Source organism: Vidua chalybeata, chromosome 9 (genome assembly GCF_026979565.1).
Source record: "Vidua chalybeata isolate OUT-0048 chromosome 9, bVidCha1 merged haplotype, whole genome shotgun sequence".
Lineage (NCBI taxonomy): Eukaryota > Metazoa > Chordata > Aves > Passeriformes > Viduidae > Vidua > Vidua chalybeata.
In genome coordinates this window covers 355,618-380,614 of record NC_071538.1, presented here as the reverse complement: position 1 = coordinate 380,614, position 24,997 = coordinate 355,618, and the positions used below count along the sequence as shown (strand labels likewise).

At 53.2% G+C, this 24,997-nt stretch overlaps 2 protein-coding genes across 6 annotated transcripts; one reads left to right on the top strand and one right to left on the bottom strand.

Moving 5' to 3' along the window:
* The first annotated feature begins 251 nt into the window (after positions 1 to 251).
* Positions 252 to 12,534, top strand: RGS5 (regulator of G protein signaling 5). The gene is made up of 5 exons (XM_053951113.1): positions 252 to 483; positions 5,479 to 5,589; positions 7,766 to 7,827; positions 7,956 to 8,122; positions 8,637 to 12,534. The coding sequence occupies exons 1-5, from the start codon at positions 440 to 442 to the stop codon at positions 8,796 to 8,798; spliced, it is 546 nt and encodes a 181-aa protein (XP_053807088.1). The 5' UTR covers positions 252 to 439; the 3' UTR covers positions 8,799 to 12,534.
* Positions 12,535 to 13,246: 712 nt separating this feature from the next.
* On the bottom strand, positions 13,247 to 21,195 carry RGS4 (regulator of G protein signaling 4). Of its 5 annotated transcripts, none has more exons than XM_053951108.1 (7): positions 21,094 to 21,195; positions 20,406 to 20,631; positions 20,081 to 20,206; positions 17,574 to 17,678; positions 16,521 to 16,582; positions 15,608 to 15,774; positions 13,247 to 15,099 (listed from the first exon to the last, which is right to left on the bottom strand). In XM_053951108.1, exons 3-7 carry the CDS (start codon positions 20,122 to 20,124, stop codon positions 14,848 to 14,850), a joined length of 630 nt encoding a protein of 209 aa, XP_053807083.1. In that variant the 5' UTR covers positions 20,125 to 20,206; positions 20,406 to 20,631; positions 21,094 to 21,195; the 3' UTR covers positions 13,247 to 14,847. The 5 variants fall into 5 exon arrangements, with proteins under 5 accessions (XP_053807083.1, XP_053807084.1, XP_053807082.1 ...); XM_053951109.1 differs by having other exon boundaries at positions 20,406 to 20,493; XM_053951107.1 differs by lacking the exon at positions 21,094 to 21,195 and adding an exon at positions 20,744 to 20,956.
* Between the last annotated feature and the right edge of the window lie 3,802 nt (positions 21,196 to 24,997).

Here is a 24,997-nt window from a genome sequence, read left to right as displayed (position 1 = left end):
TTTCTCATAAGCACTTTTATTTTTCTGAAAGTTCCGTTTTTCACTGGAAAAAAACCCACTTGAATGAAGCATTTCTACCTGGCTCTTCTAAATACTGACCTGGAGCCTGATGCATCATTAAAAGAAATGCTGTGGGATTCCTTAAGCCCCGTAAACATCAGCTTGGCCATTCCAATTCGATTACCTGACCTCACCCCAGCAAATCCACATTTTTCTTCCCCCTCTGTGAGCTTAGAGAGAAGAAAACAAAGCCCAGAAGTTGCCGGGGCTGGGGCCAGCTGCAGCAGGCCGCCGGCATTGGATACGGGGCTGGCGGGGGTCCAGCTCCGGCGCTATATAGGAACGAGGGAGGCAGCTGGGCTGCAGACGGAGCCTCTGCTGCCCGCTTTGGCCATCACTCGCACTCTTCTCGCGGCCGAGGGAACTACAGCTTGCCAAGATGTGCAAAGGATTAGCAGCGCTGCCCCACACGTGCCTGGAGAGGTGAGAGCGGCCGGGATGTTGCGGGGTGCAGGGCTCTGCCGGGGCGGCTGGGGGCACGGGGGCTCTTCTGCGGCACATCCCCGTGATGGGCATCTCTCACGGGGACTGGCACCATCCTGCTCTGAACGGGGAGGGAAGGGAAGCCTGCTGGGGGAGGCTCAGTGGGTGCTGCGCGTGGCTGAGATCCTTGGCGGGATGAGTGCTGATTCGGTCCCGAACTTCCCACTCTGCCCCGGGGGTCACTCTGCCGGGTGAGTTTGGGCTGCTCCAATCCCAGCCCTCCACCGTTCTGGGCAGGAGTGCTTCATCCTCAGATCTTAATTTCTGCAAAACAAGGGGAGGAGAGGAGGAAAAAAATTAGGACAGAGGTTTTGTCTTTCTGAGGTGGAAACAGCCCTGTCTCCAAAGTGCCTCACAATCCTCTTTTAAATGCCTGTGTGTCACTCACACATGGAATAGCCAGACCTGACCCCTCTCACGAGGCTCAGCCCTGTACAGAGCACTAGCTCTGCCCCCCTTGTGGCACCCATCCTCATCTTCATCCCTATCCACCCTGGTTCTCGCCCCAAAACCTGCCCCTCATGGTGGCAGAGGCTCCTCTCAACCCCTTGGGAGCTCAGGCAGGCTGCAGCCCCTGGCCATTTCCACGCTGATTGGAACCTGTTCTCTCCTCTGCTCCCACGGGCTTTGGAGGGGGTCCAGTGAGAAGCAGAGGTGCAAAGCACCTGAGGTCTCACTGCAGCAGCAGAGCACTCAGTGCTTCACCTAAGGAGGAAACTTAGGAATGGACTCAAGTGAATCCCTCAGTGAGGGTTCCCTCACACCTGCAAATGCCTAAGCACTGGTTTTTGGATGAGACTGACAGTGGGAAATTCACTGCCCTGAGGGGAAATCCAGAGAAGTTCCAGCTGAAATTGTGCCACAGGGGGCTGATGCTGCTTGCCAAAAAGGCAAATTCTCACCACAGGCACTAACAGGAGCACAGGCCTGTGATGGTTTCGTTGTTGGAAACTTGTCTTTCTGTGATGCTCATGAATCCATGCTGACCTTGCCTGCTCCCCTGCAGCCTCCTGTGCCGTGGGCAGCCAAGAGCACTCTTCCAATTTCATGTGGGTGATCCACATGTTTCTGCTCTGCTATCACCCTTGTGGCCACTCTTCTGACACTTTTAAACAGTAAATTTTCTTAATAAAGATTTTCTCCCACTCCTGCTATGCCGATGTTTTCATCTGCTATGCCCTCAAATCCTCACTCTTGAAGGCTTCACTCACACTTTGACACGCAGAGTCAGGACTGCATTTGTCCCCTGTGCATCACGCTGTATTGCTCTACGAGGCTTTCCAGCTGCCTCACTGCTGTGTCACGAGACCCTCCTGCAGCTACTCACAGCTTGTCCCCAAGTGCCGTACCCGGGGACTGTCACAGCTGCTGCTCAGCCACTGACCCCTTCTCCCACTGCCTGTTGAACAGCAGGGTCCCAGCCCACCTTCCCCCAGCACCATCCTCACAGCAAGCTGTGTGCTACCTGTCCCACACTGGCATCCACGGACTGACCTTCCCCTGCAGCTGCCTGGGGTCTGCAGAGCCCATCCAAGGTGCCCTGCCGACCCAAGGAGCCGCTCCCCTGGCTCTCCCCACAGCTTGTGTTTTCCGGCCTCTTCAGGGAGGGATGATAGATTGAAAGGAATCTCTTCCTGCGGCCAGAAGAGCCTTGACTCCTCTCCAGTAGACCATATTTGTCCATGTGTCCACCACGGATCTGACACAGCTGCCACTGACATGCCCATACAGCATCACTCTTGCGGCTTTATGGCTCCTCAAATCCCCTCGGGAGGCTTTTGCACCTGAAGGGACATTTCCTCTGGCACCTCCCTGCCCTCAGGCACAGCATCACCTTTAGCTTTCAGCTATGGCTTTAAACTCCTTTGAGCTTCTATTTTTGTTTTGCTTTTAAAGCTGGAGTCTCTCCTGGTCCTCCCCAGCAGCCCTTCTTGTTCTTGATATGTTTGACAGAGCCCGTATTTTCTATTAATGCTTCTTGGAAGCTATTTCTCAGACTTTTTCTTGGCTTGCTACCATATGTTCTCACAGTTGACCTTCCACCATTTACAGTCCTCTTGCTGTTTCTCACTTGGCCGTTTTTTTTTTTTTTTATAGATGCCTTTTTGTTTATAGCTGCCTTTTTTTCCCTGCTGTTTAGCCTTCCCTGAAGCCTTGCTTGATAGCTTGTAATCCATCTGCTGGAGGACACCAGGATGGTGTTTTTAAATAGGCCTTCCCTCCCTCAGCCTCCAGGCTTTCAGCCTGCTCCTGTTCTTCCTTGCTTTCTTTTAACAACCTTCCTTGTCTCTGCTGTCTCTACAGATGTCATGAAGGTCCCACTGCCAGAGAATTGCTCTGGTGCAGGGGGGAGGCTCTGGCTGCTGTCTCCACACCTGCAGGGCTCCAGCAGGTTGGGCAGCCACTGGGGGTCCCTTGGCAGCACCACGGGGTGGAGCAGGATGGGACTGCTGAGGGCCTCAGTGCCTCTTGAGCCTGACAGCATGTGGCCACAAGTCACTGTCAGATGATGGGAATCAGACAGCAAGGTCTTGAGCCAGGTGTGAGCACCTGTTGTGTGAGCCCACCATCAGCTGCATCCAGACCTTGTGTAGGTGTTGGCCTCATCTGCATCAGGGCATGGGGTCCCCAGGTGCTGCTCTGACAGCAGCAGAGTTCTGCTCTTGTCTTCCCAGCTCCTTGGGTCATCATGCCTAAGTTTGACTTCTGATGCCCCTGCTCCCAGCACAGCTTGTGTTATCCCTCTGCTTGCTCAGGAACTGCTGGTATCCACTGTCCTTGCTTCTGAGGTGGGCAGCCCCTGGCCCCTTGCCCTTCCCCCCTGCTCCTGCCGGAAGAACCACCCATGATGTGACACGTAGTCCAGTTGCTTGGAAGGGACTGTCCCTGCTGCACAGCACCTGGCACTGGCAGGGGCTCGATCGTGGCAACATCCCGACTCATCCCTCTCGAGCACTGGGAGAGTGACAAGGTGGCACCTGGCATTTCTGCTCAGCCCCTCCTGAGCGATGCTCCCTGAGCCCATGTGTCCCCTTCCTGCAGGAGCCTGTGGCCACAAGCGCAGATGTCTGGGAAAGGAGAGTCAAGGGAGAGGCCAGCCTGTCCCCTCAGCTTTCCTGTGGCTCCCTCTGCACCCACCCATTGCTTTGGTGTTACGGGGGCTGCCCACGTCACCTGCTCCCTGTCCCTACAGCTGCGCCATCCCAAGGGTCAGGGCCATGCCAGGTGGTGCCAGTATAGCAGCGCTGGCCAGCAGGGTGCCAAGGGGCAACTGGGGCTTGCCGGAGAGCTGGTCCCAGGACATCAAGAGCCAGCTCTGGCTCAGAGCACTTGTCTGCATTTTACTTGTTTACTTACAGCAGGATGAAGGGCAGCATCCCTGTCCCAGACACCCAGTGTGGGAGCATGGTGACCTTGTCATCCTTTTCCTGAGGTCCTGATCTTTCCAAGGTTCAGGTTTTCTCAGGAGCACTAACAATGGAAACTGTCCCTGTCGCTGCTGACGCTGTCCCTGAGAACAGCTGCGTTTCTGGGTGTGCGCTGCCCTGTGCCGCACACCCGCCGCGGGTGGTCCCTGCAGCCCCGGGCTGGGCTGCTCGCTCTGCCTGGTCCTGCTGCCCACCTGCATGCAAGGGTGGCCGCTCAGAGGCAGGTTTCTGCAGCAGAAATGGGGGGCAGCTGGCAGGGAGCAGAGCAGAGCAGACACCCCTGTGCCAGGTCCCCAAATGTCACCCGTGGGGACTAGTGGGTGGAAAACCAAAACACACAGAGAGAGTTTTACAAGGAAGGGAAAAAAATCAAAGGAATTGAAATGAAATAGCAGACATAGCAGTGGAGCGATCATCCACAGAGGGCTTGTGAAAATAAACAGCAGAGGGGAAAATTGCAGGGAGCCCTGAAGACAGGGAGCTGCAGCCCAGCTTTGCCAGCCATATCGAAAGCTCAGCCCAGTCAGCCTGTGAGGAGCAGTCTGTCCCCTCTCCTTCACCTCCTGTGCCAGCAAGATAACCTGGAAGGGACCAAATGTTGCTGTGCCAGGGAAAAGCCCTGCCCTGCAAAGATGGGGACTAGGAGGGGGGTCCTGTTTTCACCCCTTTATTTCTTCAGCCTCACACAGCATGCCTGAGTGTTCCCTGCAAAAGCTCAGCTTGCTCTTGCTACCACCCCTGAGCTGCAGCGGGGTCGGGGGAGCCTCCTTAGCAGTTTTAGATGCTCAGAACCTAATTTTTACTTGTATTGCATGAAAGGGAACGTTTTGGGAGACATCTGGGCCTGCTGCCAAGCCCCAGGACCCCCCGTTTTCTCTGCATCCTCCAAATGCAGGTCTGGATTAGTGCAACGGAAAGTGGCAGTCAGCCTTTGGCAGTCTTCAGCTCCTGAAATATTTTTTCCCTCTCTGCCCAGAGAAGGCAGCACCCAGGAGGTGCCTGTTTACAGGACCCTTCCCATTGTAGATATAAGGCTTATATATTACTGACAAACATGCTGTGTACCTATATAAGGGCTCTGAGTGCTGTCAGCAGTGTGGGGCTGATGGCACAGCGCGGGATGACACCACGGGGCAGGTACGGCACCCGCACAGTCTCTTCTCCAAAGGCAGCTCCTTCACCTCCTCACCAGCCCTTCTTCAAGCTCATCTCTATAGAGACTGAGTGCTGCACACACACCCCTAATTCAGCCCCAGAGCAGCCTGACAGCCCTGCTGATACAATTATCCTGGCCACAGATGGGGACAGAGTGAGGAGATCAAGATCAGGAGCTGCCGCTAATGCGCGGTACCTGCTTAGAAATGCCGCAGGCAGGCACAGCCTTTACAGCATTAGGGTCCATTTGTTCATCTGGAATTAATTACAGAGTGGGTGCAGGGCAGGGGCCATGATTGTCCCACTGCCCTGTTCCTCTGCCTGACTTGTCTCTGTTCCTCCCCTGCTGCAGGGCCAAGGAGATCAAGACGAAGCTGGGCACACTGCTCCAGAAGCCTGACTCAACCACTGACTTCATCATCCCCTACCCCGAGAAGCCGGAGAAGCCACCCAAGGCCCAGAAGTGAGTACTGCGCTGGGCTGGGCTGCAGTGGTACGTGTGCCCAGCCACTGGGGTAGACATGAGCCCTTCTGGGATGCAGGGGAGCTGAGCCCGGCTGTGGGCTGGCACAGCAGGCTCTACATAGCAGGCAGCCTGTGGCATGTTCCTCATGACCTGCCTGCTAGGTGCAGGCTCAGGAAGTTATGCCAGGGCAGCATGAGACATGTCAGGCAATACAGCTCTATGGAAACTAGATTCCCCACGGAAACTCAATTTACTTTTGCTGAGATTTCATGTTATTCGATAAAGGTCTTCCCAGAGGCATATGGCACTTGGACCTCTCTGAGTCACCTGCCTCAACGCAGAGGTGCCAGCCTTTGCAGCTATCCGGCTTTGGGGTGGTAGTGTGTCCCTGAGCTGGGTGCACAACCTCATGGCATGATGTCTGGCTCGGGGCAGCTTCATGGTGATGGGACCTCCTCCCCCTATGGCCTTTGGCTTGACCATTGCTCTCCAGCACCAAGCTGGTGTATAATACTGGCTTATCAACATTATTTAAAGCACATGAAACATTAATTATGTTGCCTGCCAATCCAGGGTGCGGGGGGTAATACACAGGGGGACGTTTGTCAGCAGAGTGCCTGCCTGACACAGCGCTGCCCAGCGAGAGCTGTCCATGCCAAGGAGGGCTGGCAGAGCCCAGTGGATTTTGTGGTTCCCACTCCATCGCTGCTGTGCCCCAGATGCCTCTGTGACAGAGACACATTTATCTCCATTAGCCATCCCCACAGAAAGCCAGAGAACATTTCCACTCCCTGCTCTCTGGAGGAGCTGTTTTCTCCTACACGGCGTCACTGTGCAGCCCTGGCATCACTCACCTGTCAGCATCTCACTCACAGTTAATAACGTCCCAGGGACATTCAGATAATGGGAAAGTGAATTTGGTGGTTTCCAGGAAATCTGGATTGTGTTAGGTTGCTGCAGTGATGCTCCTCCTCACTGGGGTGAGACGTCACCTGACAGGGACATGGGGGCAGGGATAGCTTTGATCCTTGACAGAAGTGCAAACACAGTTCAAGGTCCAGAAAGTGAAGGATAAGAACCCCCTGTCATAGTGCCTACTGCTGATGGGCTGGTGACAAGTGAGGACAGCAAGACTGGCACTCCTGCCAGCTGGGCAGCGTGACACGGCTGGGCATCAGCACCTGCACTTCCCCCAGACCCACCGCTGAAGCTCCTGGGCCCCCAGGACCAGGATAGGCTGTCCTGCCCACTCTCCCCCCTTGCTCCCAGGGATGCTCTGCTCAGCCAAGGGGTTTCAGCCCCCATGTGTGGCCCCTGCAGCAGCAAAACATGCGAGTGCAGCACTGCCTGCAGGGAGTGGAGATGGTCCACAGCCAGCCCAGCACTCAGTACCGAGCAGGGGGGCTTCCCTTGCCCTCCAGCCAATGCTGGCAGGGATGCAGGGAAGGAGCTGGGAGCCCAGGGCAGCTTGGTCAAACTCCTCGGGGCTTAAATAAAACAACAAAAAGCCACAAACAACAACAACAAAAATAACCCCCTCAAAACCGTTCAGTCTCGCTGCAAACATCACATTGAAAAATATATTAAAGAAAATAAAAATAGGAAAAACCGTGCAGATGGAAAACACTGGAGGTTTCCAGTGGGAAGGGCGCCAAGGCCAGTGACCCAGCCTGCCGCGGGGCGTGGGAACAGAGCAGGCGGGCTGTGGGAGCCGAGGGCTCTGACCCTGGCCCCAGCAGCGTGGGGCTGCAGTGACCAAGCCCCTGTGGCCAGCGGGGAGCATCTTTCCCCACCCCAGCAGGAAAACACAGGGATGTTTCCCAGACGCCCGCAGAGCCCCTGCGCTGCCCTCCCGTGCGTGGGCGCTGGGGCGAGGAGGAGCCCTGTGGCTGCAGACTGGCTTTGCAGCTCAGCCACAGTTCTGCCCAAGCACGGAGGAATTCACCTTCCCCAGCCCATCCTCACCCTCCCTGCACTCGGCTATCACCCTCCCCTGTGCTGTGATGCAGTAGCATCCCCATTCCATCCTCGGAGCAGTGCCTCTGCTCTGAAAGTCTCTGCAACTTGTTACTGCGGTCCTCCCCGTTTTTAAAGGAATTATTTAAAAACCTGGAGCCCGGACGGAGGCTGTGGGCTAACCATGGACCACCTGGGCTTTCTTTACTTTCCTCAGACCCTCTCTGGAAGAGGCTCTGCAGTGGCGTGATTCCTTGGAGAAGCTCCTGCAAAACCCCTGTAAGTTCACATCCCCCTGTGGTTGGTCACCTCCCCTCTTTCCACATCCTGTGGGGTGCTCAGTGAGGGCTTGCCCCCCTTGCACTGCCAGTGCTCAAGCGAGGGCTCACCTCCCCCTTGCCCCCCAGATGGGCTCGCCAGCTTCCGCAGCTTCCTGCGCTCTGAGTTCAGCGAGGAGAACGCCGAGTTCTGGGTGGCCTGCGAGGACTACAAGAAAACCAAGTCCCCTGTGAAGATGGCAGAGAAGGCCAAAAAGATCTATGACGAGTTCATCCAGACTGAGGCGCCCAAAGAGGTCAGTGGCCATGGGGCAGGAGATGGTACTAGGAGGGATGAGGCTGCAGCCCTGTCAGCCTCCATCCTGAAGGACAGTGATGGCTGCAGGGCGCCTCATGCCATGGCTGAGGGGCTCGGAGGGCTGTATCCTTGTCAAGGGGCAGCCCCATCCCCACGTGCTGCACTCCCATCCTTCACGATCCTGGAGCCCCTGTTTGCATGCTCGGCCTCTGCTGGGCTGTCTCCAGCCATGGGCACCCCCAACACATGCCTGTGCCCCCCTTCCCCACAGAGGCGTGACATCAATCATAAGGGATGACAGTGTACAGTAATCTTCCTCCCCACGTTAGCTTTGCAGCAGGACAGAGCTCATCCTGACAGCTTTGCCACCAATAATTCTTCCAGAGAAATAAACCTGCTTCAGTCCCTCCCCTCACCCTTTGCGTGATTGCTGTGGGACAGAGCCGGCAAGGGGAGACCACCACTCACACCTCCAAAGGCAGGCTCCCATCCCTCTTACACTCTCATGACAGGTGAACATCGACCACTTCACCAAGGCTGTGACCATGAAGAACCTGGTGGAGCCATCACCAACCAGCTTTGACATGGCCCAGAAGAAGATCTTTGCCCTGATGGAAAAAGACTCCCTGCCCAGATTTGTGCGGTCGGAGTTTTATCATGAGTTAATCAAGTAGCAATGCAGCAGGGCTGTGCGAGGCATCCCTGCTGCTTCTGTCTAAACATCTGCCTCTTCTCCTGCAGCTGCTTTGCTTTCTCTATACCACCTAGAGCACCCAGAGGTGTTGCTAAGCTCACCCCCCACCCTGCCCCTGCTTTGGACTGTCAGATGTCCTGGTGTTTCCTCTCTTACCATCTCTTTCCTCTCCCACAAAAGACCAATTTGCAGAAACTCCCTGGAGATGGGACCCAGAGGGAGCAGCCCCAGCTCTGCGGTGACCAGGAGCCACGTGGCCAGCTGACACATCCCTGGTGCTGCAGAGCTTGGCATTAGCTGGAGACTGTGAGGTGCTGACTTTGCCTTCTCAGGACTCCTTAGAACATGACAATTTTTCTCACAATGTTGCCCATATTGCTGGTTTGGCCCAGGCTTGCTCCCTTCTCCCAACTTCCCAGGGTGCTGCTGAGACTGTACAGGTACTCGGCAGGTGCTCCCCTCCCTGGCCAAGGTGATGTGAGATATACCCACTGCCCGATTTGCATCACCTTCCTTCAGAGAGCAGCCAAGCAGCAGGCACAGTGACAGCCGGCCAGGGACGGGGACACGGCAGGGACAGCAGTGACACTGACACGTACAGCAAAGATGGCACTGTGACAAGGATGGCAGGGACCGCTGCATGGCAGAAGCGGGTGCCGCAGGATGTACCTGGTTGGCACCAGGGTGAGCAGAGCAAGCCTGTGGCACCGCTTCCCCAGCAGCTCCACTCGGAGTCAGCCTGTTTGCTTCACTTTAAATACAAAAACAAGAGGATAAAATGAGACCTGCTGGTCCAAAACACTGGGACTGCTTAGCAACTCTGAACTCGTGCTCACTCCAGCCTTTGCACGATGCCTTGAGCTGCCAGGGCACATCCTTGTGCCACATCCCAGTGCACAGCCCTCGTGGTGTGCTGGGATGCAGCTCTGGGGGCTGCCACGGGGCTCTCTTGTTTCAGTTGCTTCTCTCTGCAGTAGGCACACCAAAGCAATGCTTCTGCGCAAACACAGCGTCCAGCACAGGAGGAAGGAAAGACATGCTGGGGGGAAAGAAAGCTGAAGTTTTCAGCTGTTCAGATCCAATTTGAAAAATCCAAACCAAACACAAACCCATCACTGGAAACATGAAAAATAATGCCCTGGCTTCTAGAACAGAAGTGTTCTAGAACTTCTTCTCAGAGTGTAGACCCTGCTGAGTTTGCGTAGCCTGCATCTCTCTCTCCTGTCTCCTCCTATCTGCCCAGGCCTTGTGTTTCCATAGGCTGTCTCTAAAAAGGACTATCTGCTTTCTGATGATTCAAAGCCAGCCCTCTGCTAACAGAATAAATCACACCTGAGCGTGGGGCAAGAGCATACATGAAAAGCAGCCCACAGTGTCTCATTTCAGCCTTGAGGGAAATGTGATAAACCCCTGCTCCACAGGGCCTGGATGCTTCATCCCTGTGTTGGTTTCCTGGTGCATCATCCACAGGGTCATGGCTTGCAAAGAGCTGCTTCAGCCAGCAACCTGACAGGTGCCAGCAAAACATCCGTGGCCCTGCTGCCCACAGGCATCCCAGGCTGCTCTGCCTCACTGCAAGTCATGGGACTCTATGCAAAATGCAGTAACGTAAACAATGGATTTGCCAGCCTCTTCAAGACTTTCAAAATCTGATCAATCTGATCAATCTGACCAGCCCCAAATATTTACACGTTGTCACTGTGGCAATGAAGACAAATACATCCCGAGCTGCAGGAAATGGGCTGTGTTTTCCAGGCAGGAGTGAGGAGGCAGGGGAAGGATGGAGGCAGTCACAAATGTGACTATTTTTTTAAGCTCTGGAGCAAAAGGCCTGGGAAAGTTGGTGCTGGAGCAGCAGGGGTGATGCTTACATCACCTGGGGTGAATGCAGAGGGTGCCTTGGGTGACCCTAAAGAGCCCAACGGAGCCCATGAGCAGCAGGAGGATTCCATCAAAAGGGCACAGGACCCCCCAGCATTGTCCATCGTTCAGGTGGGCGACAAGGGGGAGGCAGAAGCAGAGCTAGGTATGGGATGGGGGGCTTGGCCAGCCCCTCTGCTGCAGGCTGCTCCCCCCACCTCTGCCTGCACATGCTCCCTGCACCCTCCCAACGTCTCCATGAACTGGTGTCGATACAAGTGGGTTCAGCATGTTCAAGCTCCTCCTTTACAGTGTGACTCAGAAATGCAAAACTGAACAGGCTTCCCTGCAGGAACACCTGGATCTTTCATTTCTGCTTAATCCTGTGGCAGCTATTTCCAGATTCCCTCACATGTTTCACAGTTAAGTGCCGCCACCACCAATGCCGTAAGGTCGGGATGCTGCTGGAAGCTCTTGCTATGCACCATCAAACCCTGGGACGTCACTGCTGCAGCAGTGACACACGGGGCAGGGAGAAGGTGTCTGGGTATGTATGTGCTGAAAAGAAAGGTGCAGGCTGGATTCAGGAGAAATGTGACAGCTCTGTCGGCAACCCCTCCCTGGCTCAATTTCTGTTAAAATGCTGGAAGTCTACTCTGGGGGCTGCCCATGATCTGCTGGGTGGCCAGAAAGTGTGGCCACTGAAGCGTTTTGGAGCTCTAGGGAAGTTGTGTTTGTGTTGAGGGGCCATTTGGCTAATTGCTCATGCAGGCTTGCCCAGAAAGGTGACAACACCTGTACCAACCCCATGGCCCAGCTTTCCACCAGCCCAGAGGTATTTGCTATCGGGCTGATGCCAACCATCATACTTCAGGTAGGAGATAGTTCATGTATTTTATCACTCTAGCTCTTGTGAAATTCGGCATATATAGCAGTATATAAATAGAACATGTACACCTGTATTCCTGTACTCATATATACACGTACACACACATATATACTTGTAACATGGGCATCTTGACCCCTTGAGAGTCAGAGAGCCAAAAAGCAGAGTTTCTGGATGTGGTGCTTGGGGTCCATCATAGAAAGGAGTGCATGTGGGTTTTGCATTGTCCCAGACCCTCCTGAGGGAAACCTTCTCCATCCAGCTGAGCGAGCACAAAGGTGCATCCTTCAGGATCACCCTGTGCCCATGGCCTCTGTGTGCCATCCTGGCACCTGGGCTGGTGCACGAGGCAGGTCTCGTGCCCCCCGAGGAACCCCTATCTCTGCCGTGGGGCAAGGCAACCCCATGCTGCAGCCAGGGGCATGGGGCACTAGGCACTGCCTCCATGCCACCCTGGTGCCCACTCCCTGCCACGGGCACATGTGGAAAATGGCTCTCTGCAGTTGTATACCCCAGAGGAACACCAGAGGATGGTTTGATGTGTGTTTTATGGTGACTTCAGCAACCTGGAACCTCGCACCTCATCAATCACAGGGTGAACCACCCAGCTCTAGCCCTGTGTGCTGAAGCTGGGCTCCACCAGGGCTTCCCAGTCCCAGACTTGGGCACTGCCAAAGCCCAGTGGCTGAGAGTGTCCCAGAGCTCATCCAGGCTCCCCTCAGGCCTTGGTCACTCCCTGGAGGGTGCTGCATGCTGTGGCCAAGGGCTGGAGCAAAGGCAGGAGGGTACATCAGCTCCTCACACCCGTGAGCTGCAGGTTTTCAGTCTGGAGTTCTCCATGGGATTTCCACTGGAGATACTCATGTGGGGAAGATGTGAGTGCTGGTGTGCACTGAGGAGTTGTGTTAACCCATATTCATGTACCACTCAGTAATCCACACATAAACACGTATTTCTGCTACTGTCTCAACAGACTGTTCATTTTGTCTCTTTGTGCTGAAGCTGCAGCACTTTCTTACCCACTACAGAGCACTCCCAAAACTTGCGCCCAAAAGCCTCTGGGAGATTCTGCTGCAATGATGCAGTGGCTTCTCAGTGAACTGGAAAGCTAATCACCCCAGGGAGCAGACCCAGAAGAAACACCCCAAGGCTGGTGCAGCACATGCTGCCTCAGGCTTCAGCTCCCAGGGTCAGCTCAGGCTCCAGCAGCAGCACCTGGGGTGCCCCAGGGGCTGGGGCTGAGCAAGGGCCAGCCCTGCCCTCTGCACCCACAGGGCATGGCCCAGGGACAGGCTCAGCTTTGAGATAAAATGTGTTCTGTCTGCTCAGGGTTGCAAAGCATCTGCATCAGGGAAGGGCTCCTTGATGTTCCCCACTCCAAAGCTGTCAAGGGGGGCCACACACTCAGCCCAGACCCTCGGTGAGGATGGTTAATCCCCACGCTGAGCTGATGGTCAGGCAAGGCATAGACCCATAAAACCCCTGTATCCTCCAGGCTCATGGTGCTGAAGGTGTTTGAAGGATATAATTGTTGTTGCTTCATCTGCTGTTTCATCTTTCTGTGACTTAAAACAATCTCTGAGTGAAGCCACTTGTAGCATAACTTTTTAGAGCAACCTTGTCCAATGAATTGGATCTCCATGCATTTTCCTTTGTTCACATAATAGCATTTTAGAAGGGACTAACACAAACATCTTTATTTAGACTGCATTCATAATTATTTAAATATTGATACAGTTTTTGCAATAGTTACCAAGAGTTCCCAGTACCAGGGGAAAATAAAACATAGCCACATGCTTGGCTATGTTCAGCGCTTTAGCAAGCCTCTCCATCTCTTAGCTGAGCATGCAGGGTGATAGGTGTTAGTACACTGAATAAATACAAAATAAAGCACATGTTAAAAAAGAAGTTTCTCCATGGGCCTGGAGAGCCACAGCCTCCTCCTGCAATGCCAAAACGCTGGTGTGAGAGCTGCTGTATGGACTGGGATGCAGAGTGCAGGACACACAGTGGCCAGAGCAGCAATACTTAACGAAGGAGACACCAAGGCTGGGAGACAGTGAGACACCTGGTGCTGCAGCTCACAGCAGCAATCCTGCAGCTGCCTCCCATGCTTCCCACTGCAGGTCAGTGCCAAAGCCCACAGCAAAGGCTGTGTCTCAGCACTGCAATTAAAAAGTCAGCTTCCTTCTGGCAAAGCCCTGGAGCAGCAATGAGATAGACACATTCCTCCTACCATCTTCAGGAAAAGTGAGCCATGCTACTACTGAAGCACATAAATAACACCTTCAAAAACTCCAGCGTTTTCGAGTACTCCCAAGCAGGGCCTTTCCTCCTCGGACATGGTGGTCCTATTCCCTCACAAACTGCTTCTTACAAGCCAGGACAGGCAAAGCTGAAATGGCACTCCCAGAGTCAGGAGTATACACCTGTCTGGGAGAGAAGGAACGGAGCATGTTTCTGTTCTGCTCTGATGGACTACTTAACCTGGGAGCGTGAAGGTCACAATTAATAACATAGGAAACAATGAGCCTTCCTCAAAGTGACAGCTCTGCACAGCCCTAGGGAAGATCCTTGGCCAGCACAAGGATCAGGGTGCTACAGAGGGAGCAGCAGCCAGAGGGAAGAGCTTCCCATGACGAGCGAGGGAGGCTGAGCATCCCTGCGACTGTGGCTGTGATGATTGACGGAGGCTGTCTGAAAAGTTTTGGTCTCCCTTCAAGAAAGAGTAGGAGCTCTTCCTGTGCATGATACTGCAATGCAGCACAGCCTGAGCTCTGAGCAAAACACTCCTGACAGCCTGGACATTTGGGAGCTATGAACAGCTAAGAACCAGAGCCCTTTTCACCTACGCCTTTGCAGATTAGAAAGGGGAGATCACAGTCCCCAGCACTTCCTTCGGCTGCTTCTCTGCCCTGCACCTCTCAGGGTGTCACACGGTGATCTCGCCAGTCTGGTCCCTCCGTGAGCAGAGCCGGGGCTGATGCGAGCTCCCCAGCACCTTGCTGGGCTCACAGGGCTCGGCAGAGCCCCAGCACACGCAGTGACTGCCCCCAGCTCCTGCCAGACACAGACCCCAGCGCTCCTACACCGACCCATCAGAGGAGGGTTTGCTACACACACTGAGCCTGGATTGGGTTACAAATGCTGGCTGCTGCATGACATGGGATACAACTGGAACATTAGACAGCTACTGGAGACAGCTCTGTTGCTTCATGCCAATGAATGCTTTTGCTGCCATATATTCTGCAAGAGCCTGGCCGGCCCCTGCCTTGCTGCAGGTTCAGGCGCACTGAGAGATGATGTTGGAGTTGCAGTCTAAGCTGTGAGTGTGGTTTCTTTTGCAGTTTTCGGGCCCACAGCCAGCACCAGGCGGGCTGACCAAGTCCAGGTAGTAAGGGGACTTGAGGAAGCGACGGTAAGAATCCTTTTCCATGAGGGTGAATATTTTTCTCTGAGCCTCATCAAAGCAGGACAGCGTAGGCTCCAGCATGTTGTGGCTCGTCTTCTCCCGTGTGCACGAATCCAAGTTCACCTGTGGACCAAAGGGACAGTGTAAGTAGAACCTGTCACAGACGGGGCATAGGAAAGGGAAAATCCAAGTGTCTCTCTACCACGTGTGCTTGCTGAGCAGTTGTCCAAAACGGCTGTTTGACACCCTGTAGCCTCAGCAGAACCTGTGCAGCTGGATACCAATGCATCTCTGCTACCAGAACAGCTGTCAGGGGAGACCGACACGCATCCCTCTGGGATGCAGCTAGCCAGGAAACTCAAATTGCATGGGAGCAGCTGAAACATTTGGAATCATGGTCCTCTTGGGCTTCTCCCATTTCAGAGTGTGCATGGAATGGCCACGTGGTTGTAACTAAACACACTTTATCAAAGTTTAATATAAAATCAATAAAAAACTCACCATGTCCTTGCTAAGTAGCAGAGAAGCAGAAGCCTTCATCTCTTGTGAAACTGTTGACCTCTGCTTGGCTGCACTGCTGGTTCAGAATTTAGGGTAGTGCCTTTGACCAAGGACTGTTCAGTGCACGTACCTCTTTTGTGGCCTGCACTGAGATGAACTCATCATAGATCTTCCTGGCCTTGGGGCTGAGCTTGGCTGGTGACTTGGTTTTCTTGTACTCCTCACAACTAACCCAGAACTCGATGTTTTCCTCGCTGTACTCAGATTTGAGAAAAGCACGGAAAGCAGCCAGTCCTCCTACGGATTGTTCAGAGGAAAACTAGGTCAGGCAAGAGTGTTGGTCCCTGAACGGTCGGAGCCCTGAACCCCAGCAAGCAGTGATCGTGGGTTCTCCTTCCCAGAGCTGAATGAGGAGCTGCCCTGGGGCTGGCAGTGGGGACAGCTCGTGCATGCCGGGGAGGCTGGAATGTGACAGGCCCCGTGGGGATGCCACATGTGGGGCCCCAGCTGCCTGTTCCCCCACTGTGACCTTCAGCGTCCCTGCCAGGGGAACACAAGCAACTCGTGTGCTCCCAGGAGGCCTCGAGGAGACAGCCAGCACGCTCCACAGAGTCTCAGGCCACGAGAACAATGCGAAGGAAACCTCAAGGACATCCATGTAGCCCACAATTGATGGGAAGACAAAGTCTCCCATGGGTTCAGCTGCAAATAATAGCTCCACCTTTTGGTTCTTGTTTAACCCACCACTAATTGTGTGTCCCAGTCTTGCCCCCCTCTTGCACTAACTGGCTAAACCAGTTGCTTTCACAAAACAAACAGCTCAGCGGTAGGCCAAACCCACACTCATGATGCATTAGGATTGACCCTTGCCTTGGATCTGAGCTAGAGGCCCCTTCCCCACCCCTCCCAGAGGTCTGCATGGCCAAAGGAGCTCCTGTGTGCCCCTAAGAGACAATAAGATAATGTCCCCGTGTTCCCTCCCAGGACTGCTCAGAGCACATCTCTTATGCTCTGTGGGCAGCATAAGAGCCCTCTTCACTTACTGTCATGATGGATCAAATTTTCCAAAGAGTCTGCCCATTTTCTGACTTCCTCTTGGCTAAGCCTAAGAAGAGACAAAGGGAGAAACAGAGGGCTGAATTAAAGAGAGTACACAAAGGACAAACATGGTTTGTTTCTCAACACCACTTTTTCCCTGATTGTTGTTAAGAGCATACACAAGAGACCGAGAATGAAATACCAGCTTGTTTTACAGATACCCCCAGGGATCCCAGATCTAACCTACAGAAATTTTGGTTTGCAACCTTTATCACCAGCCATGGGCTAGAAATTAATTTTCCTGGGAAAAATCGCTGTGGAATTCATATTCATTTTGTGACTGGCTGTATCTCTTGCTGGAGCACAGACCTGGAATCACTCTTACAGGTCACATCCATGAACTCCAAAGGGCTGGTTCCTTAACCTGTCAGGGGAACGGTAGCTGTGTGGAGGAGAAGAATGTGGGAACTAGAAACACACGGGGAGCACATCTTGCATTCATTCTCTCTACCACACTAGAACACCCTAGGGCTCATCTGTTCCAGTAGCAAACCTTGGCTTTTGGAGCCCTCTTTGGAGAGAACACTGTCTCCTTGCAGACTGGGGAGAGCAGTGACACCCTGACAGGCTGTTGGCTGGTTTGTGTGACTACACCTCTGTGCAGCTGTGTGGACCACTGCACAAATCCAGCCCAAAGAGGCAGGGGATGCTGATTCTGCAGTGTGTCCAGTTGCACTGGGTCTGGAATGGAGTCATTCCCCTGTGCAGGACACTGTACACACCCTCCCCTGTGCTCATTCATGTTGAATCATGGAAGTGGTGACAGAAGGGACCTCTAGTGCAGCATTCTTCATGGAAATCGAAGTCCTCAGGTGTTGATAGTCAGCTGACAGGACTATCAACACCTGAGGGCTATTGCCACACTATATCTAAACACAGGTGTTCAGGCAGACCTGGGAAGCATCAGCAGAACCACTAATGGAGTCCATCTCGGTGAAGGAATAAACAACATGCTGCAGCCAGTCTGGGATTAACTAGGTGACAGCACCTGCTCTTACCTCTGGCTTGAAGATAACTTCTCCTTCTTGCCCTGGGAAGAGCTATAGTCACAGGAATCTGACTTCTGCAGCAAGAAGCCCAGACGGTGCTTCATGTCTTTGGCACTGAAAGAAAAAAAAAAAATCAAGGAGGAGATGAAGACAATGCTTTGCACTCCCTCTGCAGCCTCCTCACTGCACAGGCCAGCATTACTCAGTGACACAAATGCAGGTCACCGACAGGGACTCCAGTGCTGATTTTCCACTCATTGCATAATGCACATTTTTTGTTCTAGACAAATTCAACGATGCCAAAGAAGTAATTTTTCATGTTCAACAGCATCTTGCTGAGAAGGTCATCAGCCTGGAAGCAGGTGGCAAAGGGGGAGCAGCTGTTGTTTTCCTACTATTTACAGTAAAAATATTGTGATAGAAAAGCATCACCATGCTGTGTGTGTCACCTCTCCTTGAGCTGATTTGCCCAGCTGCCGATGTGTGGCTCTTACACCCTTACTAATCCCTTCCTGCAGCCCCTGCATTTCCCCACCTCATCAGCCGGCCACAGGAACAGCAGGGCTATGCCAGGCCACCCCACCAAGCCCATGACACAGAGGGAAGGGAGGAAGTCAATGGCTTGGAGCAAGACTGTGGGGTGAGGTCAGGGGATGAGCCAAGAGCTCCACCACAACCAGCCCACACTGGCTGCAAGCTACTCCTTTGCTCCACAGCAAGCTCCTCTGAAGAGTCATCCTTAATTCTGTTCCACTTTCCAGCGTGCTCAGGACAATAATTTCTTCACAGCAGCTTCTAGATATGCAGATGATACTGGCCTTGGCATCTCTCTGGGTTTCCTTCCAGTTTAAGAATGAGGGGCAGGTAAACCATGCCTGCTTGCTCAGGGGTGCAAGCCCTGGCCTGCCCCAGGGTACAGCGATAGTGTAAAGCAGGAAATCCTTCTCCTTCTCCTCAGATCTGAGCCTGGAAAAGAGCAAGAGGCTGTGCCACAGGGCTGAGCTCCAGTAGCTGCTCAGCCCCCCAGCACTGCTCTCTGCTCCCTGTCAGGGGTCCTGGCCATACCTGGTCTCACTGCTTGCCTCAGAAATGTTTCCTTAACAGCTCCAGAACTCGGGGAGAGCATGGGGAGCTCACATCTGCTTTAGAGCAGGGTTCCTGTGGCCAGCACAATCACCCAGGCTCTGCCCAGGCACCCATGGGGACTCTGGGCTGCCAGGCTTGGGCTGCCTGGTGCTGTCTTGCTCCTTGCCCAGGACAAGGAGACTGCTCAGGTCTGCAGGAGGGTGGCAGCAGGAGGAAACAAGCCACTGCTGCTTCCAGCTAGTCCCACAGCTTTCTGGAAGAGAGGGATTTTGCTGGGAATCCTGGACAGTGGTGTTCAAAAGACGTGAACTATTTTTCCTTGTATTTTTCTTTTTTTTTTTTTTAATCCTCATCAAATGTTCCTTCAAATTAGACGTGTCAACACTTTCCCCCTGCATTTTCAGCACCTGTTTTCAAATCCAACCATGAGCAGGAAGCTCTATCCTGAGATGGGAGCCAGCTGAGCCTCTGCTTGCATTTTCCCAACCCGCTGCACAGCTGCTGGGAAGCAGCCTCAGGAGTGCTGCTGGAGGCACGGGCGGGGCAGAAAGGCAGCGCTGCACCATCAGAGACCCACTCGAGTCTAGATGGGCTGGATGAGAAGGGAGCATTGCGCCTCCCTCCTGGGCATCTCCAGGCTCCAGAGCACCTGAAAGGGAGTAAGAGCCCTCCAGGAGGGCTCATGCCAGCCTAGGACCCCTCATGCTGGGCTATGGGGCAGGCCGTGCTGCCGAGGGCACGGTGTGGTTGTGCAGGCTCTGCTCTGCTGCTCCCACACACCGGGGTGCAGCCAGGCGTTCAGTTCAGCCCATCCTGACTGGCACCACACGGCAGGGGTGTGATGAGCCCCACAGTGCTGTGCACTGGGTTACAGCCTGACCTGGCCCCTCACCATCACCCAGGGAACTCAGGCTGATCCCGCACCAGCTGGTGCCGCATCCACATCCACCGTGCCCTGCATCCCTGCCCGCTGGCACACGGGTCTCTGGTCCTGCCAGGCTGCATTTCTGCATTTGAAATGCATTTCAGGGGATAATCCTTAATTTTTAACCTGTCTGCCTTCCTCCCCCCTCAAAAGAATCAAGAAAATTTAGCAGAGAGGAGCCAAAGGAGAAAAGGGGTGCAAAGACTGCAGCAGAAGCAGCTGACAGGAATATCAAAATATCACAATGCTAAAAGCTGCTGGTTTTGATGATGGAGATTATGGGAATGAAGGCTTTGGAGTTCCCCCAGCTCCCTACAAAACCTTTCTGCAATTCTGCTTCGAGCTGAAAAAAAAACCCACAAAAGCCTCTAAGCAATCATTTGTATCTAATCTTGCAAAATAATCAGAGCTAAATCCGTCCTCCTGCCTCGGACACAAAGCGCAATGCATCAGCGTGTTTCCGGGCTAACGAGACCATTACCAGATGCTCAGAAATAAACAGTACCTTTTTAAGCAAGTGGCTGGCAGTGCAGCGAGTCCCTTGCACATCTTGCTCCCGAGGTCGGATCAGTATTCCAGGAAAAACAAGGAGGCAGGAGGCGGCAGAGGCTGCGCACGGGTCCTGTGCCGACTGCGGGAGTCAGTCCGGCGTGTGAGGCAGCGGCGCTGCCTGGCTCTGTTTTATAGCCGAGCCCAGACAGCCCAGCAGCACTGGGTGACCCAGTCAGGAGTCAGCACAGCAGCGGCACCCGTCCCCTTTTTGCCCACCCGAGAGGAAGAGGGTGACGTATAAAGCCAGACAAAGGGGTGAGAGAGATTGAAAACCTTACCAGAAACGAAGCTCGGTGTCTGGCTGCAGAGGTGGGATCTTTGAAAAGGGCTCAAAAAAGCTTCGGGGACTTCCTCAATTGCAGGAGGCTGGAATGGTGCAGATGAAAAGCAGATTTTCAAGGGGGGGACACAGATAGTAAAAAAGGTCAGAGAATCAATTCTGAGAAGTGAGATGAGCTTTGCTGGTTCCTCTGTTAATTCCTTTCCTCTTCTATTTAAAGTAACCTGGATCAAGAAAGGGACAAGAATTTTAAACAGAAAAGGCTACCATAATCCAAACAAATGCAGGAAATAGAGCTCTTAAGGAAAGAAGAATGTAAATTCACCAGGGAACTACCTAGGCAGATGAGACTTTCCTGTTTCATTCCAGAGTCATGTGAATCTGTATTTTTGGTGAGGCTGCAACAAAAGCCCGGAGGGGGTGCAAGGCACTACTGGAATATAAAATGTGCATGTCTCAGCACATAAATTTGAGGACAGCTCACTTACATGCGTGGAAAAAAGGAATTTAGGAGGTTGGCAGCACATCTGCCTTAGAGATGGGTATCACTGCAACACCTCCATTTGCATTTTCAAAATCAAAAGCCAGACCCTGGGACTCTGGTATCACCAAGAAAGCTGGTTAATTACAATAAAAGGCTTAACTGTGCCTGCCCAGAGAAGTCTTTGAAGCAGTTCTGAGGGTACCTTACGCTAAGGAATGAACCCGTGAGACGCTTGTGGGGGTGCCTGCACTGCCCTGGCTCTGCTGTAGTTCCAAGAACAGAATGACTTCAGCTACTTGTCCTCAGCCCTTGGATGGTGCAGAAGGCAGCTGCCCCTCTAGGGAGAGAGAGAATTGGCTGATATTTCTCGAGTTGCAGCTCAGCACAGCCTGTACCATTCTTATCAAAGAGGGGAAGGCTTTGGGCAGACGGAGGTGCATATGGGCTGCTGCATTTTAAGTCCTGCTCCCACTGTGAAATAAAGGAGCTCCTGATTAGCAGCAGGCTGCCTGCCCACACTATCCACTGCTGCATCCCAGAAACCTTTCAGTGTTTTGCTCATGATCTGCAGAAGTTGCAGGATGAGCCTTTCCCTTCTGTGTCTCTAGAGTCTACAGCCAGCAGCAGAGTCCAAATCCCCAAAGAGTTTACCTGCCTTGGCATACTGCATCCTCTCAGATCATTAATTGTGCTGAAAGGCAATGCTCTAATTAACTGTAAAATGCTTTTGTAGGAGCACTACTGTCCTGCTGCCAAACCTGAGGCAATGAGCCTAGGAGTCCTGCACTGTTTGAACTAAAAATCAGCTCCAGCTCAGGGTAGTGTAAAACTTTACCTGAGTGAATGCCCTCGTCTTTTTAGTGTTGGTGAGTTGACAGCGCTTGGGTGGCTCTGTAGGAAGCAACTGAACACTGGCAGAGTTGGTGCCTAAGCTCTGTGGTGTCTTCTGTCTGGGAGAAATCGAAGGGAAGAATATGGCCAACAGAAAAAACTTAACTGATTATTTACTAAATATCTATTTAATTTAATTTGACAATCAAACTTGTGCAATGTTACTGACATTCAAACAATTCAAGAGCTCATCTGGCTGACACAATCAAGGTATTTGCAAGCTCTAACCTTTCCCCTCTCTCTGACAAGAGCTCTGGCTCTAACCAAAGGCAGGTCCCAAAGGCTGCTCGCCAGGGCAAGGATCTTCTGTGCAGAACACAAAACTTCTGCAGTTTGTCTGCAAGATGCTGTAGAACCAGATTTAGGAATGTCACGCTTCTCTGTGGATTGCAAGCACCTTTGCTGCATGGCTGTAATGACACTCAGATGCTGCTGTTGTTGACATCAGGTCACAATAGCATTGTGCATTCCCCAACTTCTGTGTGAGCAGGCTGTAATCAGGAATTTCTGGCACTGCCATCAAAATAGCCAGCTTAAAGGGCTTTAAAATTAAGACCATCCACCCTGGACTGGGCATGGAGAATTCTAGAAATGCTGCAGTGAAATTTCCCTTTTTCCACTTCATTAACACTGACTGGCTCAGCCTGGCCCCCATGAGGGGAGTTTGGGCTTGTGCACTGTTCCTCCTCTAAGCTGTGGTTCCCAGCTCCTGCAGTTTAATATCCTCTCAGCCACCCCAGCTGGTCTCCAATCTGAAGTATTCCCTTCCATCTCCCACCATCACAGGCAGGCCTCTTCTCCCAGGGTACAGACTGTGCTGTGCTCAACACCAAACTCTCCTCGTCCTCCTCCTCACTGCCAGCTAGTGAAGCAGCAGCTCACGCCATGTTTTATGCCTGGCACGTCATCCCCGGCTTGCTTCACCTGCTCACGGAGAAGTCAGCGGTGAGGATCGGCTCGGCTGCAGGGCCGGGGGTGGGGCTGGGCCATCCCTGCGCCGTGCAGCGCTTCAGAGGCACCCAGGGGCTCTCAGGAGCAAGCACAAACTGCAAACGTCTGTGGTGCACACCCTCGCCCCCCACCTCCCCCCCCAATCCCTGGTGCATCTCGAGCAGCTGGAGATGAGCTCTGAATGGGAGCTTTCCCTCCCACCACTGCCAGGGAAGAACGTCACACACGTGTTCTCAGCCCGCACACGAGTGCACGTGGGATGTGTCCCTCAGCTCCCCACAGCCACAGGCAGCCCGTGGGAGGAGGCAGGCAGCAAGAGGAGTGCCGCTGCTTTCCTGGGCATTGCCCGGAGCTGAGCTGCCACAGGCTGTTGCCCTCCCACCCCAGTCCCTTCCCTTCCCATCCCGGAGCAGCTGCCGTGGGATGGGAGTGCGCCAGGAAAATGCTGCTGCTTTTCATCACTGGGAACCGGGAGGGCGTGACATGGGGCCGTGAGGACGTGCTGCTGGGCCAGGGCCTCTCCTGCCACAGCTGCCTTCCCCAGCCTGCCTTACAGGGGCTGTGAGCCACTCCTGCTCCTCTGCCATCACTCACAGAGCCAGCCAGGCACCTTGGGAAGGGGCGAGCAAATGCCCAGATGTGCACAGTGGACACTGGGCAGGGCACTACACATCTTTCCCGTGGCCATCCACATCCAGTACGTGTCTGGCAGACAGTATTGGTGAGGAACTGGAGCAGCTCCCACACAGCTGAGAAGCATCAACGGGGGTGGCACCGGTCCCCAAGCCCCCAGGCTGCAGAAGCCCTCCACATGTAGCTACTTCGGTGACATTTCTGCCCAGGCGAGTGGCCCCAGCGCTGAGCCCTGCTGTGGGGAGGGGACCTGTACACCTGTTAGCAGCTAAGATTTCCTTCCAGCACTGAGGGCTGCATCTTACCCACGCCGGCATGTGGCTTGAGCGAATTACAGCTCATGAGCTGGGCGCAGAGAACCCTGGAAGGACCATTGGAGTCTGAGCTTGGATGGATGAACTCAGCCCGTGTCTGAGCCTGACACTGCACGCAGCCACATTTCCTGTCCCGGGGCACTGGCTGCAGCCTGACCTCCCTAAGAGACACACAGGGAGGCCACACTCATCCCCCGTAGGGTCCCCCAGCCAGCGCTGGGATTCCCAGAAACAGAGTCCCACAAGAGAGTCTGAGGGAACTGTCCTTTCCCATGGCTCTGCAATGCACTGTGTGACTCTTGTCGTGGCCAGCCCCCGGAGGCGGCCTGGGGAGTGCCGACTCCTCCCCGATCGGCCCTGCAAGAGGGATGAGTCACCCTTCTGCAATTAGGGTCGTTTGCCGCTCACGTGGAAAATTTCTCGAGCGCATGGATGTACCTCCAGGCTGACCCACTCCCCTTTCTGTGTTGCATGCACCAGGCAAAATGGAACTCTTAAAGGGAAAGCAGCTTTAGTTTGCTGTCTTAGTTTCTCGATGAGCCTGCTCTTCTCTGAAATGATGCTCTCTAGACGTTAGCACGTTTGTTTGGAACCTCCCTTAGCTCCAGCTTCACGCAGTTCATACAACCAAATATGCAATCCAGACAATTTCTGCATGCTCTCAGTTGTTTCCTACTTATATGTGCACCTACAACAGCATCAGTGGCCTTTTGTCTTTTCTAAGGGCTTGGAATTTCCTAATCATTCTGAGGGAGTGGTGGGAGTCATATTTTTCTTTGCTTCAGCCCCAAGGTTTTGGGCTGCCTACTTGTCCTGTTAGTACCCAGAAAAAAATATTTCAACTTGTGTCAAAGGAAGAATTTTGTTCAGCCCAAATGGATGTGTTTTTTCACTCTCCTGGTTTGGATTTGCTAATTAAATAAGTGGGGGTTTTTTGTATGATGGTTTTCTGGTGAGGTTATTTTTTTTATTGTTGTTGTTGTTTGTTTGTTTTTTGGTTGATTGGTTGGTTGTGGTTTTTTTTGTTTTGGTTTCGGTTTTTTTTTTTTTTATCTGGCTATTGTTCTTTCTTCATGGCCATCAAACCACAGGAAAACCTATTATTTGAGTAACTTGTCTTCTAATTTCCTGAATCTCTGTCTCCTCATCCATTTTGATTAACAGCCCCTTAAACATTTCCTGCTAATCACTAAGTTGGAATAATGCTGCACCACAACCCAGTCAACATATGGCTGTTCACTGATGCTTTCTCACACAAAAATCTCTTTGAAATGTCTCATTTAGCCACTTGTAATGCATTTAATATGGATTTTATGA

What these genes read in the sequence shown, in the direction of transcription:
- RGS5 (XM_053951113.1), top strand. Translation starts at nt 440, where the DNA reads ATGTGCAAAGGATTAGCAGCGCTGCCCCACACGTGCCTGGAGAG. An exon ending in CCCCACACGTGCCTGGAGAG is followed by an intron (nt 484 to 5,478) that starts GTGAGAGCGGCC and finishes CCCCTGCTGCAG; the next exon opens with GGCCAAGGAGATCAAGACGA. An exon ending in GAAGCTCCTGCAAAACCCCT is followed by an intron (nt 7,828 to 7,955) that starts GTAAGTTCACAT and finishes CTTGCCCCCCAG; the next exon opens with ATGGGCTCGCCAGCTTCCGC.
- RGS4 (XM_053951108.1), bottom strand. Translation starts at nt 20,124, where the DNA reads ATGTGCAAGGGACTCGCTGCACTGCCAGCCACTTGCTTAAAAAG. An exon ending in CCAGCCACTTGCTTAAAAAG is followed by an intron (nt 17,679 to 20,080) that starts GTACTGTTTATT and finishes TTTTTCTTTCAG; the next exon opens with TGCCAAAGACATGAAGCACC. An exon ending in CAGTGCAGGCCACAAAAGAG is followed by an intron (nt 15,100 to 15,607) that starts GTACGTGCACTG and finishes TTTGGTCCACAG; the next exon opens with GTGAACTTGGATTCGTGCAC.